Source organism: Barbus barbus, assembly GCF_936440315.1.
Source record: "Barbus barbus genome assembly, chromosome: 35".
In the NCBI taxonomy this organism is placed as follows: Eukaryota; Metazoa; Chordata; class Actinopteri; order Cypriniformes; family Cyprinidae; genus Barbus; species Barbus barbus.
In genome coordinates, this window is record NC_136763.1 from 21,827,832 (window position 1) to 21,841,662 (window position 13,831).

Below are 13,831 nucleotides of genomic sequence, written 5' to 3' on the forward strand. Positions count from 1 at the left end.
CACGACGGCCAGGGGAATTACCTCAAATGGTAGAACGTTTGCTTAGCATGCGAGCGGTAGCGGGATAGATACCTGCGTTCTCCAAGCTAGGTCCTGACCTTTTACGCTCACTTCCCTAAAGAGACAGACTGCGCATTGATGCTAGGAAGTGACACTCCCTACGTGCGCTTTTGGGGCTCCCTGCTGCCAAAAAGTTTTTCCAACCGGTCCCTGGGCAAATTGGTGGTAAAACAGGTCCCACCGAGATTTGAACTCGGATCGCTGGATTCAGAGTCCAGAGTGCTAACCATTACACCATGGAACCTCTACAGGTGCAGCTGCTGGTCACAGGGCCACAAAGACTAAATAACTTACAGGCTCGCAAGCAGGACCCACAAACTTTTGCTTTTTTTTTGCAGCAATAAAGCTTACAGGTTCCACCGAGATTTGAACTCGGATCACTGGATTCAAAGTCCAGAGTGCTAACCGTTACACCACGGAACCAACACCGCTTTGCTGGCGGCCGTCTGGTAGGCAGATAGCGCTGTGGCTGTGGGGAAGCAGTTAGACCAGGAGTGGGGATCGTTGATCTTGTAGGGCCGGTGTCCCTGCAGAGTTTAGCTACAACCCCTAATCAAACACACCTGAAGCAGCTAATCAAGATCTTCATGATGCAGTTAGGTATTTTTTTTTTCCAGGGTTTTTCAGGGTTGGAGCTAAACTCTGCAGGGGAGTGGCCCTCCAGGATCAATGTTCCCCACCCCTGAGTTAGACAGTGGGGTTGGATCCCAGTGAATTTTGTTCTCTGGACCCCTCGATCAAAAGGAAAAGACAGGGGACAACTGCCGAAACCCGGGATCGAACCAGGGACCTTCAGATCTTCAGTCTAACGCTCTCCCAACTGAGCTATTTCGGCCACAACTGCACCCTTTTTAGCCAGTTGGTTTTTCTGTGGGACCACCCGTCACTTTGCCAGAAGAGCAGAGCTGAGCTCCCAGAGAACAAAAGTGGCTGGCCCGTACAGGGATCGAACCCTCGACCTTGGCGTTATTAGCACCACGCTCTAACCAACTGAGCTAACCGGCATGGCTTTTCCTGGCATTCTGGCCAAAAACTTCCTGATTGCAAGTGACACTAAAGAGACAAAACAGCTTCAGGACCAAGCCTCCTCACGGGCTCGTCCGGGATTTGAACCCGGGACCTCTCGCACCCAAAGCGAGAATCATACCCCTAGACCAACGAGCCTGAAAGATCAACTACAGCAACAACCAAGGAAAGAACATGAACTAACATGGAAATAATCAAATACTTTGAGACAATTTCAAAGGCAAATGAAGGAAAGTTGGCCTCTGAATGGATTTAAGAATGGGACTGGACCTAACATGAAGTGGGATCTTAGGGAGGACAGCTGAAAGGGTCAAATGTCCCTTAGACTTTAAGCCAGTGTGGGAAACAGAGGGGAGAAGCTGAGGGGACATCGCACTTCCCCAGCCAGGGGAATTAGCTCAAATGGTAGAGCGCTTGCTTAGCATAGGAAGGGTCCCAATCTTTGCGCTCCCGCACAAGCGAAAAAGACGCCGAAAACGGAAGTGCGCGACAAATTTCCCCTGCAACAATATTCGGGCTATATTATTACATGTTATTGTGCGTTATGAAGCAGTTTTAGTTACATATGAAACAAGTCACCCTCCGCGGGCCGGATTCGAACCCATGCACTGCGCGACTGAGTCGTTTCTGAATCAAATGATTCGCGATCCGATTGGAGCGATTCGAAACAGTGTAAGAATCATCACGTGAACCGTTTCCGTCGTATTAAAAACATGCCCCCCATCCCCACCTGCTTTTTTCATTAATCACGCCCTGGACATTATTGATTGATATTTATTATTTTGTGTATATTATTTAAAAAAATGTATATGACATGCTTATGTTTAGGGTTAAATAAAATTAATAAAAATGTTTCAGTAGTTGATTTATATTATTTTGTGTATATTATTTTTAAAAAGCATATTACAGGTTTATGTTTAGGGTTAAATCAAATTAATAAAAATGTTTCAATAGTTGATTGATATTTATTATTTTGTGTATATTATTTTTAAAGAGCATATTACAGGTTTATGTTTATGGTTAAATAAAATTAATAAAATGTTTCAGTAGTTGATTGATATTATTTTGTGTATATTATTTTTAAAAAGCATATTACAGGTTTATGTTTAGGGTTAAATCAAATTAATAAAAATGTTTCTTCAAAGATGTTTTTTGTGTGTGGGATATAATTTGATGATTTATCAGATTTAATTTATCTGATCAAAAGACACTTCAAATGTTCAAATGTAAAATGTTTTATTAAAACGAATACCTGTAATATATACAACATATATACAGGAAATAAATTATTTATTGAGGAGGATACAGGACAATATGAAAGAGTGGGCCCATGTAATATATACAGGAATTATATTATTTATTGATGTGGTGGAGTTTGGCCTTTATTTTGCTGCCGCTGTTCTGCCAACCAGTCATCTAAAGATTTGCCATCTGAGGCACGAGAGCAAAATGTGGCATTACCATATCGGCTATGGCCAAACTCTTTAGTTTTAGGCTGCCCACATTTGCTGCATGTGTTAAAGGTAACCCCTCGCACATATTTCCTCTTATGGACTTTCCTCCTCCAGAGCCCACCGGCGCCTGTTCCTCTGGGTGTAACGGGACACAGGAGCATCAGACACAGGAGCAGGTGGAGCTGGGCCTGCAACAGATGTCGAAGCAGCAGAAGAGGGAATCACCATTGCCACAGTCATGTCCGGGTTAAGGACTAGTGTGCCTAACAATGACCCAGGTGCTGAAATGTGCTGCATAGCTCCTGGTGCTGTAGGGGCAGGTGCAATGGGGCACTCTGTGGTGGCAGCAGCGGGCCGTCGACCTGGTCGCAGAATTGGAGCCTGTCCTTCTCGATTTGGCAGAAGGACAAATGGATGTTTTGGGCCTGATGTCGATGGCGCTTCATCCAATTTTTCCCTCGGTGGAGGAAGCTGCGTATCGGCCACAGCAATTGGGTCAGGTGAAGTCAGTCCCTGAGCGAGGACACTCATTTTCTGATTCTTCTGCCGCCGTTGAAACCTGAAAAATAAATTACTTGTATTATATATATGTTTAGAAGTATTCAATTAATTTGAAGCAAATAATGTGCCTTGCTTACCACTGAATGAGTGTCTTCTGGTTTAGCTCAAACAGCTGGATCATTGTTTCATCCATCAGCCTGCGACTGTTAAGCACCAGCTCTCGGATGTGGTGGTAATCTGAGAGGATTTTAGACCACCTGGGGGTGCAAACTCCAGCCTTCTTGGTCGGCGACTTGTGTAAAGCACAAAGCTGGATACAAATGGCCTCAACCAAGCGGCTGGTGTTGGGCCACTGCGCTGGACCCCCAGGATGTCCAATCAGACACCGTTTCACACTCTCCACACCCGGTGTGACTCCGGACCGCTTCGGTGCTTTAAAGCGCCCATGTGTGAGCTGAGGCTGATGTCGAGGCTGATAGTTGACCCGCTGTTTATCAGTTTCAGGAAGAGCTGTCCACAGCTGGATGGCCTCTGTCACCTGCAGGTCAGTGAGGTAAGGAGCCTCACGAAGACCCACCAGGTAACCAGCCAGATCCTGGACCTTGTCCCACCCAGCGATGCCATCAGGTCCAATGACTGCTCCCTAGTAAATGCAGATTAATGTTAATATATGTGGAATAAAATCAGATTGGAATTAAATAAAGCCCTTAAAGTGTCTTACCTGAGCCTCGTCGGAGAGACTGCTTCCAGTGTGGCATGGCTGTGACAGCTCTGAAGGGGCAGGGGCAAGAGGCTGTCCTTCTCCACCAGATGATGTGGCCGGTTCAGCCAGTGACGATGGGGACTGAGGCAGAGGCAAAGATGAGGGGCTGTTTTCGAGATTACGGCAGGGGTCATCCTCATACAGCACTGGAACTGTGATGTCCTCCATGATCTCTTCCTCAAACCCCTCATCTTGCAGGTCCTGGTCATCAACTTCCTCCACCAGCCTGTCTTCCTCCTCTGGGTTCTGGAGCACTGGAGTCAGTGTTTTGCCAGTCTGGCTGTAAAGGTACTCCATTCCCAGCAATTCACCTATAAGAATAAAATGGGGGGAAAAAAGAAAGTGTTCTTAATATTTTGTCTAGTACATTAAGACATTTAATCCCCACAATAGTGAATGTAAAAAAGGTTTTAACTTATAAAGCTCTAAAAACCTTACTGACTGGTGTTTTAGTGCATTTCCTGCAAATATGGAAAAAATAAAGCGTCTCAATTAAATATGTGCAGTTTCACATGGTTACTGCAAATTGTCACATGACCAGAGCAGTTTATTTCCTGTTTTCACCTTGAGAAGATGATGACTGCATCAAAGCTCCAAAACAAAATTGCACCAGCTAAACACACCAGTTAAAGTGTGTTAACATACGACAAAGATTTTTGGTCCACATTATCTTTAAGGTGTCTAGTATTAATATATGAATTCACAATTAGTCAGTTTTGTTGAGTGTGGTCAAAGAATGAGTAAACATTCCGGTGGGATAACAGTGAATTTAGGTATACATATAAATCCAATTGCAGTTGTTAGTGAAAGCTGCACTAAAATGTCTAAAATTACAAAATATTGCACTAAATTAAAAGTTCAAATGTCACAAATAAGTTTCAATATTTATGTTGTAATACTGGTAGCACTAATATAACAATTTTATGATATATGTTACAATAAAAGTAACAATTTTGAAATACGTTGAAGGTTGTATTGTTTTTTGTCTTTTAACTCAGTATTCCTATCAGTGTTGTACAAGGGTTTTTATGGTAACACTGTATTTCAATAGTCCACTTTAGACATTCTACTAACAGTACTTTGCAACTCCATGTCAACTAGCAGTCATTAGAGTATTAGTAGACTGCCTGCTTAATATCTTCTAACACTTTATTTTGATTCGTCCACAACATACAACATACTGACTATTAGAAACTTTGCAAGTATATGTCAACTTATTCTACTAACCATAAACCTACCCTACTGAGAATTAGTTGACATGTAGTTACAAAGTAACTTAAAGTTAGTAGAATGTCTAAAGTGGACTATCAAAATAAAGTGTAACGGTTAATATGCATAATAGTAACCCTAGAATGTGATGAAACAGAGTTTAAAATAGCTGGGCTACTTGTGACTGACCATAAAACAGAAATTTTCACACACTTTTCCAAAAAAAAAACAAATATATAAATAATTATTATTGATTATTTCAAAGAGTTACTAATGACACATCATCTGGATATTTTTATGTCTGGGAAACAATGGGATTAAACAGGTTAAAGGCTAAATACATAATTTAGTAGAATATTACAAAAGAACAAATTAATTTCTTGCCTGTATATGCTCCAGGAGGACGATAGCGCTCATCCCAGGGCTTCCTAAAGACTGTTCGGCTAAGCTGGTCCACAGCCTCTCTCATGGCACTGCCATATGACCGCATGGAGGGCGTTCCTTTTATGGCGTCTTCCATCCGGTCTTCGTTCCAACGCATCAAGCCCTCAAGGAGATAGGCCTGAAAATGCGCATCACTGGCACTGGTTCCTAAAAGTTAAATAAACAAAAAAGGCTTTTATATGTCACATATGTTCAAGATATGTACTACACATGAGGTGCTATGAAGTAACTTGTTACATGTAATAGAGTAATGTAGTTACATGAAAAATTATTGTCATTATAACCAGAGCTACTACAGTAAAATAACTGTAATTTATAAACTGCATTTATTAATGTGACATTACTTTTAAAGTAATGGAAGCAGTTACAGTGCTTATATATTTTACAGAAAAATTAGTAATTCATATGTATGTAATACCTGGAATAAAACGGTTCAGGTGGAGGTGGAATGACTCCAAGGAGGTAGAGCCACGGGCACACCTGTAGCAGCACAGCTCCACACCGCCTTTCTTCAGTGTCCTCGTCTTCATGTAGAGCGGAAAGTTCTCTGGGTCTTGGATACACGGAACGTGCTTCCGCTGTTCCTTCCATATCTGCTGGATCCGTTCGTGGTCCAGCAGAGGAACTCCCAGAGTGTCCTTTCCGTCTGCACTGTCAAACAGATCGATCAGTGATCCAATCGATCTGGTGGTCTCCTCCAGCCCCCTGGTCCTCCTCCGGCAGTGCAGTGCCAACTCCCTCCGGGTAATGCGAGCACTGACCGCCCTTTCCGAGATGTGGCCAGTCTTCTTTGCTGCCAGCTCATCCTCCTTTGCACGGCGAAGAGCAGCCACATCCTCTGGATCCCACTGAAAGATGCACGTGGACAGACGTGCCATGAAGATCCCGTAGAGCGGATGAGCCTCTGTCGTGACACCTGCAGCAAATCGCCGCATGAAATGCCAGATGTCGAGGCGCACTTCAAGCTCTTCCCACTCCGAAAACATGATCTTCACCCGAGACTGGCCGTGCTGACTGCAGCAATCTCTGTCCACGTACATCACTTTTGGGGCTGCCTCTCCTGCCTCCCGGTAGCGTTTCATCAGGCCATCTGCCATTGCGTCCAGTCCATGTCCCTCGGCGGCTGTCAGCACAGAGACAAGGACTTGCCCGTGTTCATTTCCCACATTTGTGCACCAGGCAGCTGTTCCTGAAGCAGCACCAGCAAGTTTCTTTGTGACCTATTGGGAAAAATAAAAGGGTCAAAAACTGTGTTCATTATGTACACACACATATCCATATCTGGCAAATTTCTGGATAAAAACAGGTCTGAAAAAAATACCTTTTTTGTGGAGTCCATCTTGAGAACACAGCCAAAGACAGATGTTATTTTGGCCTTGACCTCGTGCAGTCGCCCCAGAACATCCCTGGCGTACACGGCTAACAGCCACTTAGGTTTAGGTAGAGCAGGTAAAATGGGAGGCTCAGCAAACACAAGAGGCTGCACAAGGGAGGACCTTGTGAATGGTTCGCAGGCAGTCAGGTACTGCAGGACACGTTGTGTCCATGCCTCACTGTGCTGTTCCATCAGCTTCTTGTAAAGCTGAGTCACACTGTTGCCCAGTGTCCTCTCCCTCATCATCCTCAGCACCCGGTTGTCACATGTGTATCTAAGGAAACAACAGTATAATCATGCAAATACTTTTGGTTGGTAAAGAATAACACAAATAAAGGCGCCTAATAATGAATGATTGTCATTATGAATTACCTGTATGTCAGCAAAGCTGGAAACTGACTGCGGTGGCCCATATCCAGCTGTCCTAAGATGTCCTCGGACCAGGCAGGATATTTCTTTTTGCAGCGTTTGCATTCCAGATACTCAGTGGCCAGGTCATACCACCCGTCGATGTCCAAGACCTTGCGCACGGTACGGTAAAGTCCTGCTGCAGTAAGTCTGTGCTTACCACAGTCTGGGCGAACACAGACAAGAGGAAACAACCACATCTTCAGCGGCATCCATAAGAAAAGGGGGCGACAGAAAAAGAGGTCGGGTGAGGCAGGTGGCTGAGAGTGAATTAAAGGGGGCTGAGGAGGATACCACCAAAGCTTCAGCTGGGGCACTAGTTGTGGCTTGCCGGTTCGCGGGTTGGCTTTAAATAGAGTGTTCCGGATCCACTCATGCTGGAAAGGTGGAAGATGATCTTTCCAGTGACTTGGAAGCTCAGCTGGTGGCTGATGATGTGCAGGATCTGGTGTTTTGGCTGCTTCTGCTAATGGAGACGGGCCGGCACAGGCCTCTGAGTGAACAGTAACAAAAACAATGTAAGGATGACTGTTGCATTTGATAGTAATATGCCATGAATGCAGCCCACAACTGAAGTAGCCTGTGAAGCAGTAATTTTGGACAAGTATTAATAATTAGTGAAGAAAATGGTACTAGTGTTAAGAAGCAAAAAACACAGTGTGCACTTTATTGAGGATCAGATGGAATGGAATAAGGAAAATGAGGTGTGATGAATTCAGTATAAAGTAATGATGCCCACAGACATGAAGCATGCACACAGATGCAGTAAGGAAAAACTGTCCCTCTAATCATTAGAACAAAGAATCTCCACCATCCTATCTGCTGAGGGGGAGCTAAAGAGTGAGTGAGTAGAGCAAGCGGTGTGAAAAAGTTATCCGGTGATTGTTTAACAAGGGGTAAGTTTGGCAACGCAAATAAATACACTGACACCTTTGGATATCCTTAAGGTTTTGAAGAAGTGCACTCAAAGAATGCATCCCGCTTGAGGCTTGATGTGACATAATTCTGTATTGTAAACAAAAAATATTTAAAAGTGTCTTCTCAGTGTTTTCACAAAACATTCTTTTAATATGTGCATTTGTGTCATATGCCAAACCTGTATTTAGCTGTGCTTCACACTGTGATGCAGCAAATACCAGCTCCTCATCATCATCATCAGCAGTGGGAACGGAAGTGCCTGGAGCACAAATGTTAAATCTGTTACTCTGAACAATAAACAGAGAAACGTATGTCAGATGGTGCTTGCTTACCAGTAGCGAAAAGCTGCTTTTGGGCCGATGTGGATCTTCGGGCTGGGAGTTCTGTTGCTGGAGGAGGTAAAGCGGACTGCAGTAATGGATCTGGAAACAGACAAAGTGGACAAGTTTGCCATAATGATAAATGAATACATGTAGAACTGTTGTAGGGAAAATTCAGTATTCACACTTGTACTCACAGGGTTTAACTGGTGACAAGAGTTTTCTCGCCACCTGTGAAGGAGACAAATGTTTTCCACGTGCCAGCAGCGCTTTCACTGTGGCGATCTGCTGTACACCAGCTCGGATGGCTGCAGGTGGAGGTGCAGAGGCACTGGAGGCTGCAGGTGGATGTGCAGGCTGACGTACACTGGCGCCCACAACAGAAGCCCGTCTTTTCAGGACATACGTTTTGAAAATGGCCATGTTGGTGTTGGGCCTGGCATCTGCCTTAACCAGGTACCTGATGAGGGCTTGGGCCTCCTTGCTCTGGTCCTCATAAACATCCTTCATGGACCGGCCCTGGAAGTCACCAAACTCCACCATCAAGTAGCCTTGGTCTCCAGTTGCCCGGGCTTCCGCTTGCATTTCCTGCTTCCTCTCATACTTCTCCACTTCTTCTGCCATCTCTCTAATATGAGAAGTGTACTGTAGGAACAGTTGTTTATTTTCTGACAGAGGGTTTTTTTGCGCTGTGTCTTTGGAAATGCTGAGCACCAAATACACTGCGTACCCCAGAGAGTTTTCCAGGAGCCATCTAAATCTCTGGCCCTGGTACTTCCCAAACTGAAGTTTGCAGTGAGCCAGTACTAAAAACTGGTCACTGGGGTCTCCACCGTTTGTGCTGACAAAAGAACTGGCCTCTGCCAGCACCTCCTCGTTAGATTTGGCCCTTCCAGACTCCACATTTTCAAGGCGCTTTGCCTCCGCCGATGGCGCCATGAGGAGTCGGGTTGATGTTGCCGATTGGCGGGGAAAAACAGGGTATGCGTACATTTTCTGAAATGAAAATCAGAAAGAGACTATTACCTCTAGCAATCTGAAAGATACCTGTACGTTAAGTGTGTAACGATAATTTAACAAGCTACATGTAAACCATATTACTGTGGTAATAAACATGGCCATAACCATAAACTGGCTTGATGATGAGTTTTCTACAGAGGACAGGAATCCCTGATATATCAAATATGTAAAGTCAAATATGAAGTCTGAAATTTCCTTCTGTTTCCAATGCTGTCGTCTTAAACCATGAATGTAAAATTAAAATAAATAAATGGGGCAGCACAACTGTGTTACTTTAGTATTTTTTATATGCTATTACAGTTTTTATTAATATTTTAAATTAGCTTTATATTTTCAGTCTTTATTTAAATTTTAGTTCAATATTTATTATTTTTGTCATGTTTTTTTTCAATCACTATTTAGGTTAGTAATTGTAGTGTTTCATTTTATTTCATATTTTTATTTAATGTAACTTTCTCATTTAATATCTTTCTTTCAATTAACAAAAAAGTTTTTAATAGCTGTAGTTAATAATATGCTGCAAGATAATCACATAATATGATCTGGTTTTTTAAATGCAATGTGTGCTAAGTTTACTTTATTTACACATTTGCATAGAGTCTGATAATAATAAAAATTAAAAGCATGAATTTAACATGTGAAAAGCAGGAGGGTTTGAACATTTGAAAAAAAGGAATTTATTTCATAAATATTAGTATTGTAACTTGTACCGTAAATAACATTATTTTAATTATTTACTTTTAATATAATGCATTATAATTATTTTTATTTCATATTATCAAATATTCACATTTTATTTTACAGAACAATTATAATATAAAAGTAATATATTTGTCTTCATTTTTATAATTAAAGCAACAACAGCTACAATAATAATAATTGTTGTTGTTATTATTAATAATTACTTATTATTATTATTAATACATTTTATTTGGTTCCTCAAACACAAGTTTTAATGTAATTTGGGGGCAGTAATTTTCGTTTATCATTATGTTCAGTCATAGGACCCAGAATATTTGCATACGTACGGAACGTTTACGTCATGCGCCTGGTGTAGTATAAAGTAGTTATAAAACATGACTTTGCACACAATACACACATTATTTTTGACAGCAATGTAGCTTAATTAACGGACGGCCGATGATTTTAACTTATCTGATCAGTAGCGACATGTTTTCTGTAACGTATATCGTGGGAAAAGTTACCGGTTCACTGATACTGAAGAAAATGTGTGCTATAACGTTACATGCTAGCTAGATCAAATTAGATTTTCCAAAAAAATTCACACTGTGTACGAACAAATAATTTGTGATATTCAATAATGAAGTAAACCATTGCCTTACCTGTCTCAAAGATGACAATAATAGCGGTCGACGGCGATTGGCCAAAAGTAAGCCGCAGAGAGACACGCGATTGGTCAAAACAAAGCCGCAGAGAGACACGCAATTGGTCAAAAGTAAGCCACAGGGAGACACGCGATTGGTTAAAAGTAAGCCACAGAGAGACACGCGATTGGCTCATGCGGGCTTACTTCGGGCTTACTTTGACTCAATCGGTGGGATGCAGTAGGCGCAAGCGAGAGGCAGCGGGATCGATGCCCGCATTCTCCAAGCTGTGTCTTGCCCTTTTACTCTCACTTCCCTAAAAAGACAGACTGCGCGTTGAAGCTAGGAAGCGACCTTGGTTAGGTCACCACGCTCTAACCAACTGAGCTAATCGACCTGGTTTTGCCTGGGCTATTGCCCGATTGACCAAAAACTACCTGATTGCCCGTGACACTAATGAGACAAAACGGCTTCAGGATCAAGCCTCACCAAAGGCTCGTCCAAGCCGAGAAAAAAAATAACAACTACAGCAACAACCAAGGAAGGAACATGAACTAACATGGAAGAAATCAAACACCTCAAGACAGTGTCAAAGGCAAATGGAGGAAATTTGGCCTCTGAAAAGATTTAAAATTGAGGCTGGGCCTAACATGTAGAGGGATCTTACGGAGGACAGCTGAAAGGGTCAGATGTCCCTTAGACTTTAATCCAGTGTGGGAAACAGAGGGGAGAATCTGGCTGCACGACCTGAGTTATCCAAAGGTAGCCTACGTAATACAGGAATCCACATACATATATACTGGGGTAACAAGACCAAGAAGGGATTCAAAAACAAAAAAGCAAAATCTCTGGGTTAATTGTACAACTAAATGGCGCAGTGCAAAGGTGCCAGCACAGAGGAGAGATGGCCTCTTTTCTTAAAGCCCGTTATAATAGCGGTGGCTCTTCGAAGGCGTATTTCGGATGCTTGGAAGCGACACTCCCTACGTGCGCTTTTGGGGCTCCCTGCTGCCAAAAAGTTTTTCCCACCGGTCCCTGGGCAAATTGGTGGTAAAACAGGTCCCACCGAGATTTGAACTCGGATCGCTGGATTCAGAGTCCAGAGTGCTAACCATTACACCATGGAACCTCTACAGGTTTGTGGCCCTGATCGCAGGGCCACAAAGACTAAATAACTTACAGGCTCGCAAGCAGGACCCACAAACTTTTGCTTTTTTTTTGCAGCAATAAAGCTTACAGGTTCCACCGAGATTTGAACTCGGATCACTGGATTCAAAGTCCAGAGTGCTAACCGTTACACCACGAACCAACACCGCTTTGCTGGCGGCCGTCTGGTAGGCAGATAGCGCTGTGGCTGTGGGGAAGCAGTTAGACCAGGGGTGGGGATCGTTGATCTTGTAAGGCCGGTGTCCCTGCAGAGTTTAGCTACAACCCCTAATCAAACACACCTGAAGCAGCTAATCAAGGTCTTCATGATGCAGTTAGGTATTTTTTTTTTCCAGGGTTTTTCAGGGTTGGAGCTAAACTCTGCAGGGGAGTGGCCCTCCAGGATCAATGTTCCCCACCCCTGAGTTAGACAGTGGGGTTGGATCCCAGTGAATTTTGTTCTCTGGACCCCTCGATCAAAAGGAAAAGACAGGGGACAACTGCCGAAACCCGGGATCGAACCAGGGACCTTCAGATCTTCAGTCTAACGCTCTCCCAACTGAGCTATTTCGGCCACAACTGCACCCTTTTTAGCCAGTTGGTTTTTCCGTGGGACCACCCGTCACATTGCCAGAAGAGCAGAGCTGAGCTCCCAGAGAACAAAAGTGGCTGGCCCGTACGGGGATCGAACCCGCGACCTTGGCGTTATTAGCACCACGCTCTAACCAACTGAGCTAACCGGCCTGGCTTTTCCTGGCATTCTGGCCAAAAACTTCCTGATTGCAAGTGACACTAAAGCAGGGGTGCCCAAACTCGGTCCTGGAGGGCCGGTGTCCTGCAGAGTTTAGCTCCAACCCTAATTAAACACACCTGAAGCAGCTAATCAAGCTCTTACTGGGCATACTAGAAACTTCCCAGCAGGTGTGTTGAGGCAAGTTGGAGCTAAAGTCTGCAGGACACCGGCCCTCCAGGACAGAGTTTGGGCACCCCTGCACTAAAGAGACAAAACAGCTTCAGGACCAAGCCTCCTCACGGGCTCGTCCGGGATTTGAACCCGGGACCTCTCGCACCCAAAGCGAGAATCATACCCCTAGACCAACGAGCCTGAAAGATCAACTACAGCAACAACCAAGGAAAGAACATGAACTAACATGGAAGTAATCAAATACTTTGAGACAATGTCAAAGGCAAACAAAGGAAAGTTGTCCTCTGAATGGATTTAAGAATGGGACTGGACCTAACATGAAGAGGGATCTTAGGGAGGACAGCTGAAAGGGTCAAATGTCCCTTAGACTTTAAGCCAGTGTGGGAAACAGAGGGGAGAAGCTGAGGGGACATCGCACTTCCCCAGCCAGGGGAATTAGCTCAAATGGTAGAGCGCTCGCTTAGCATGCGAGAGGTAGCGGGATCGATGCCCGCATTCTCCAAGCTGTGTCTTGCCCTTTTACTCTCACTTCCCTAAAAAGACAGACTGCGCGTTGAAGCTAGGAAGCGACCTTGGTTAGGTCACCACGCTCTAACCAACTGAGCTAATCGACCTGGTTTTGCCTGGGCTATTGCCCGATTGACCAAAAACTACCTGATTGCCCATGACACTAATGAGACAAAACGGCTTCAGGATCAAGCCTCACCAAAGGCTCGTCCAAGCCGAGAAAAAAAATAACAACTACAGCAACAACCAAGGAAGGAACATGAACTAACATGGAAGAAATCAAACACCTCGAGACAGTGTCAAAGGCAAATGGAGGAAATTTGGCCTCTGAAAAGATTTAAAATTGAGGCTGGGCCTAACATGTAGAGGGATCTTACGGAGGACAGCTGAAAGGGTCAGATGTCCCTTAGACTTTAATCCAGTGTGGGAA

General features: G+C 43.8%; 1 protein-coding gene across 1 annotated transcript; it reads right to left on the reverse strand.

The window, feature by feature from the left end:
- Positions 1 to 2,306: 2,306 nt before the first annotated feature.
- Positions 2,307 to 9,421, reverse strand: LOC306855024 (uncharacterized protein). Its single transcript, XM_079393405.1, has 11 exons — positions 8,676 to 9,421; positions 8,491 to 8,580; positions 8,337 to 8,417; positions 8,171 to 8,245; positions 7,205 to 7,733; positions 6,779 to 7,106; positions 5,876 to 6,677; positions 5,398 to 5,604; positions 3,763 to 4,115; positions 3,179 to 3,684; positions 2,307 to 3,099 (listed from the first exon to the last, which is right to left on the reverse strand). Exons 5-11 carry the CDS (start codon positions 7,450 to 7,452, stop codon positions 2,634 to 2,636), a joined length of 2,910 nt encoding a protein of 969 aa, XP_079249531.1. The 5' UTR covers positions 7,453 to 7,733; positions 8,171 to 8,245; positions 8,337 to 8,417; positions 8,491 to 8,580; positions 8,676 to 9,421; the 3' UTR covers positions 2,307 to 2,633.
- Between the last annotated feature and the right edge of the window lie 4,410 nt (positions 9,422 to 13,831).

Excerpts from the sequence above, each read along its gene's own strand:
- LOC306855024 (XM_079393405.1), bottom strand. The coding sequence starts at position 7,452 with ATGCCGCTGAAGATGTGGTTGTTTCCTCTTGTCTGTGTTCGCCCAGAC. Across the intron at positions 7,107-7,204 it reads CCAGCTTTGCTGACATACAG|ATACACATGTGACAACCGGG; the intron begins GTAATTCATAAT and ends TTGTTTCCTTAG. Across the intron at positions 6,678-6,778 it reads AGATGGACTCCACAAAAAAG|GTCACAAAGAAACTTGCTGG; the intron begins GTATTTTTTTCA and ends TTTTCCCAATAG.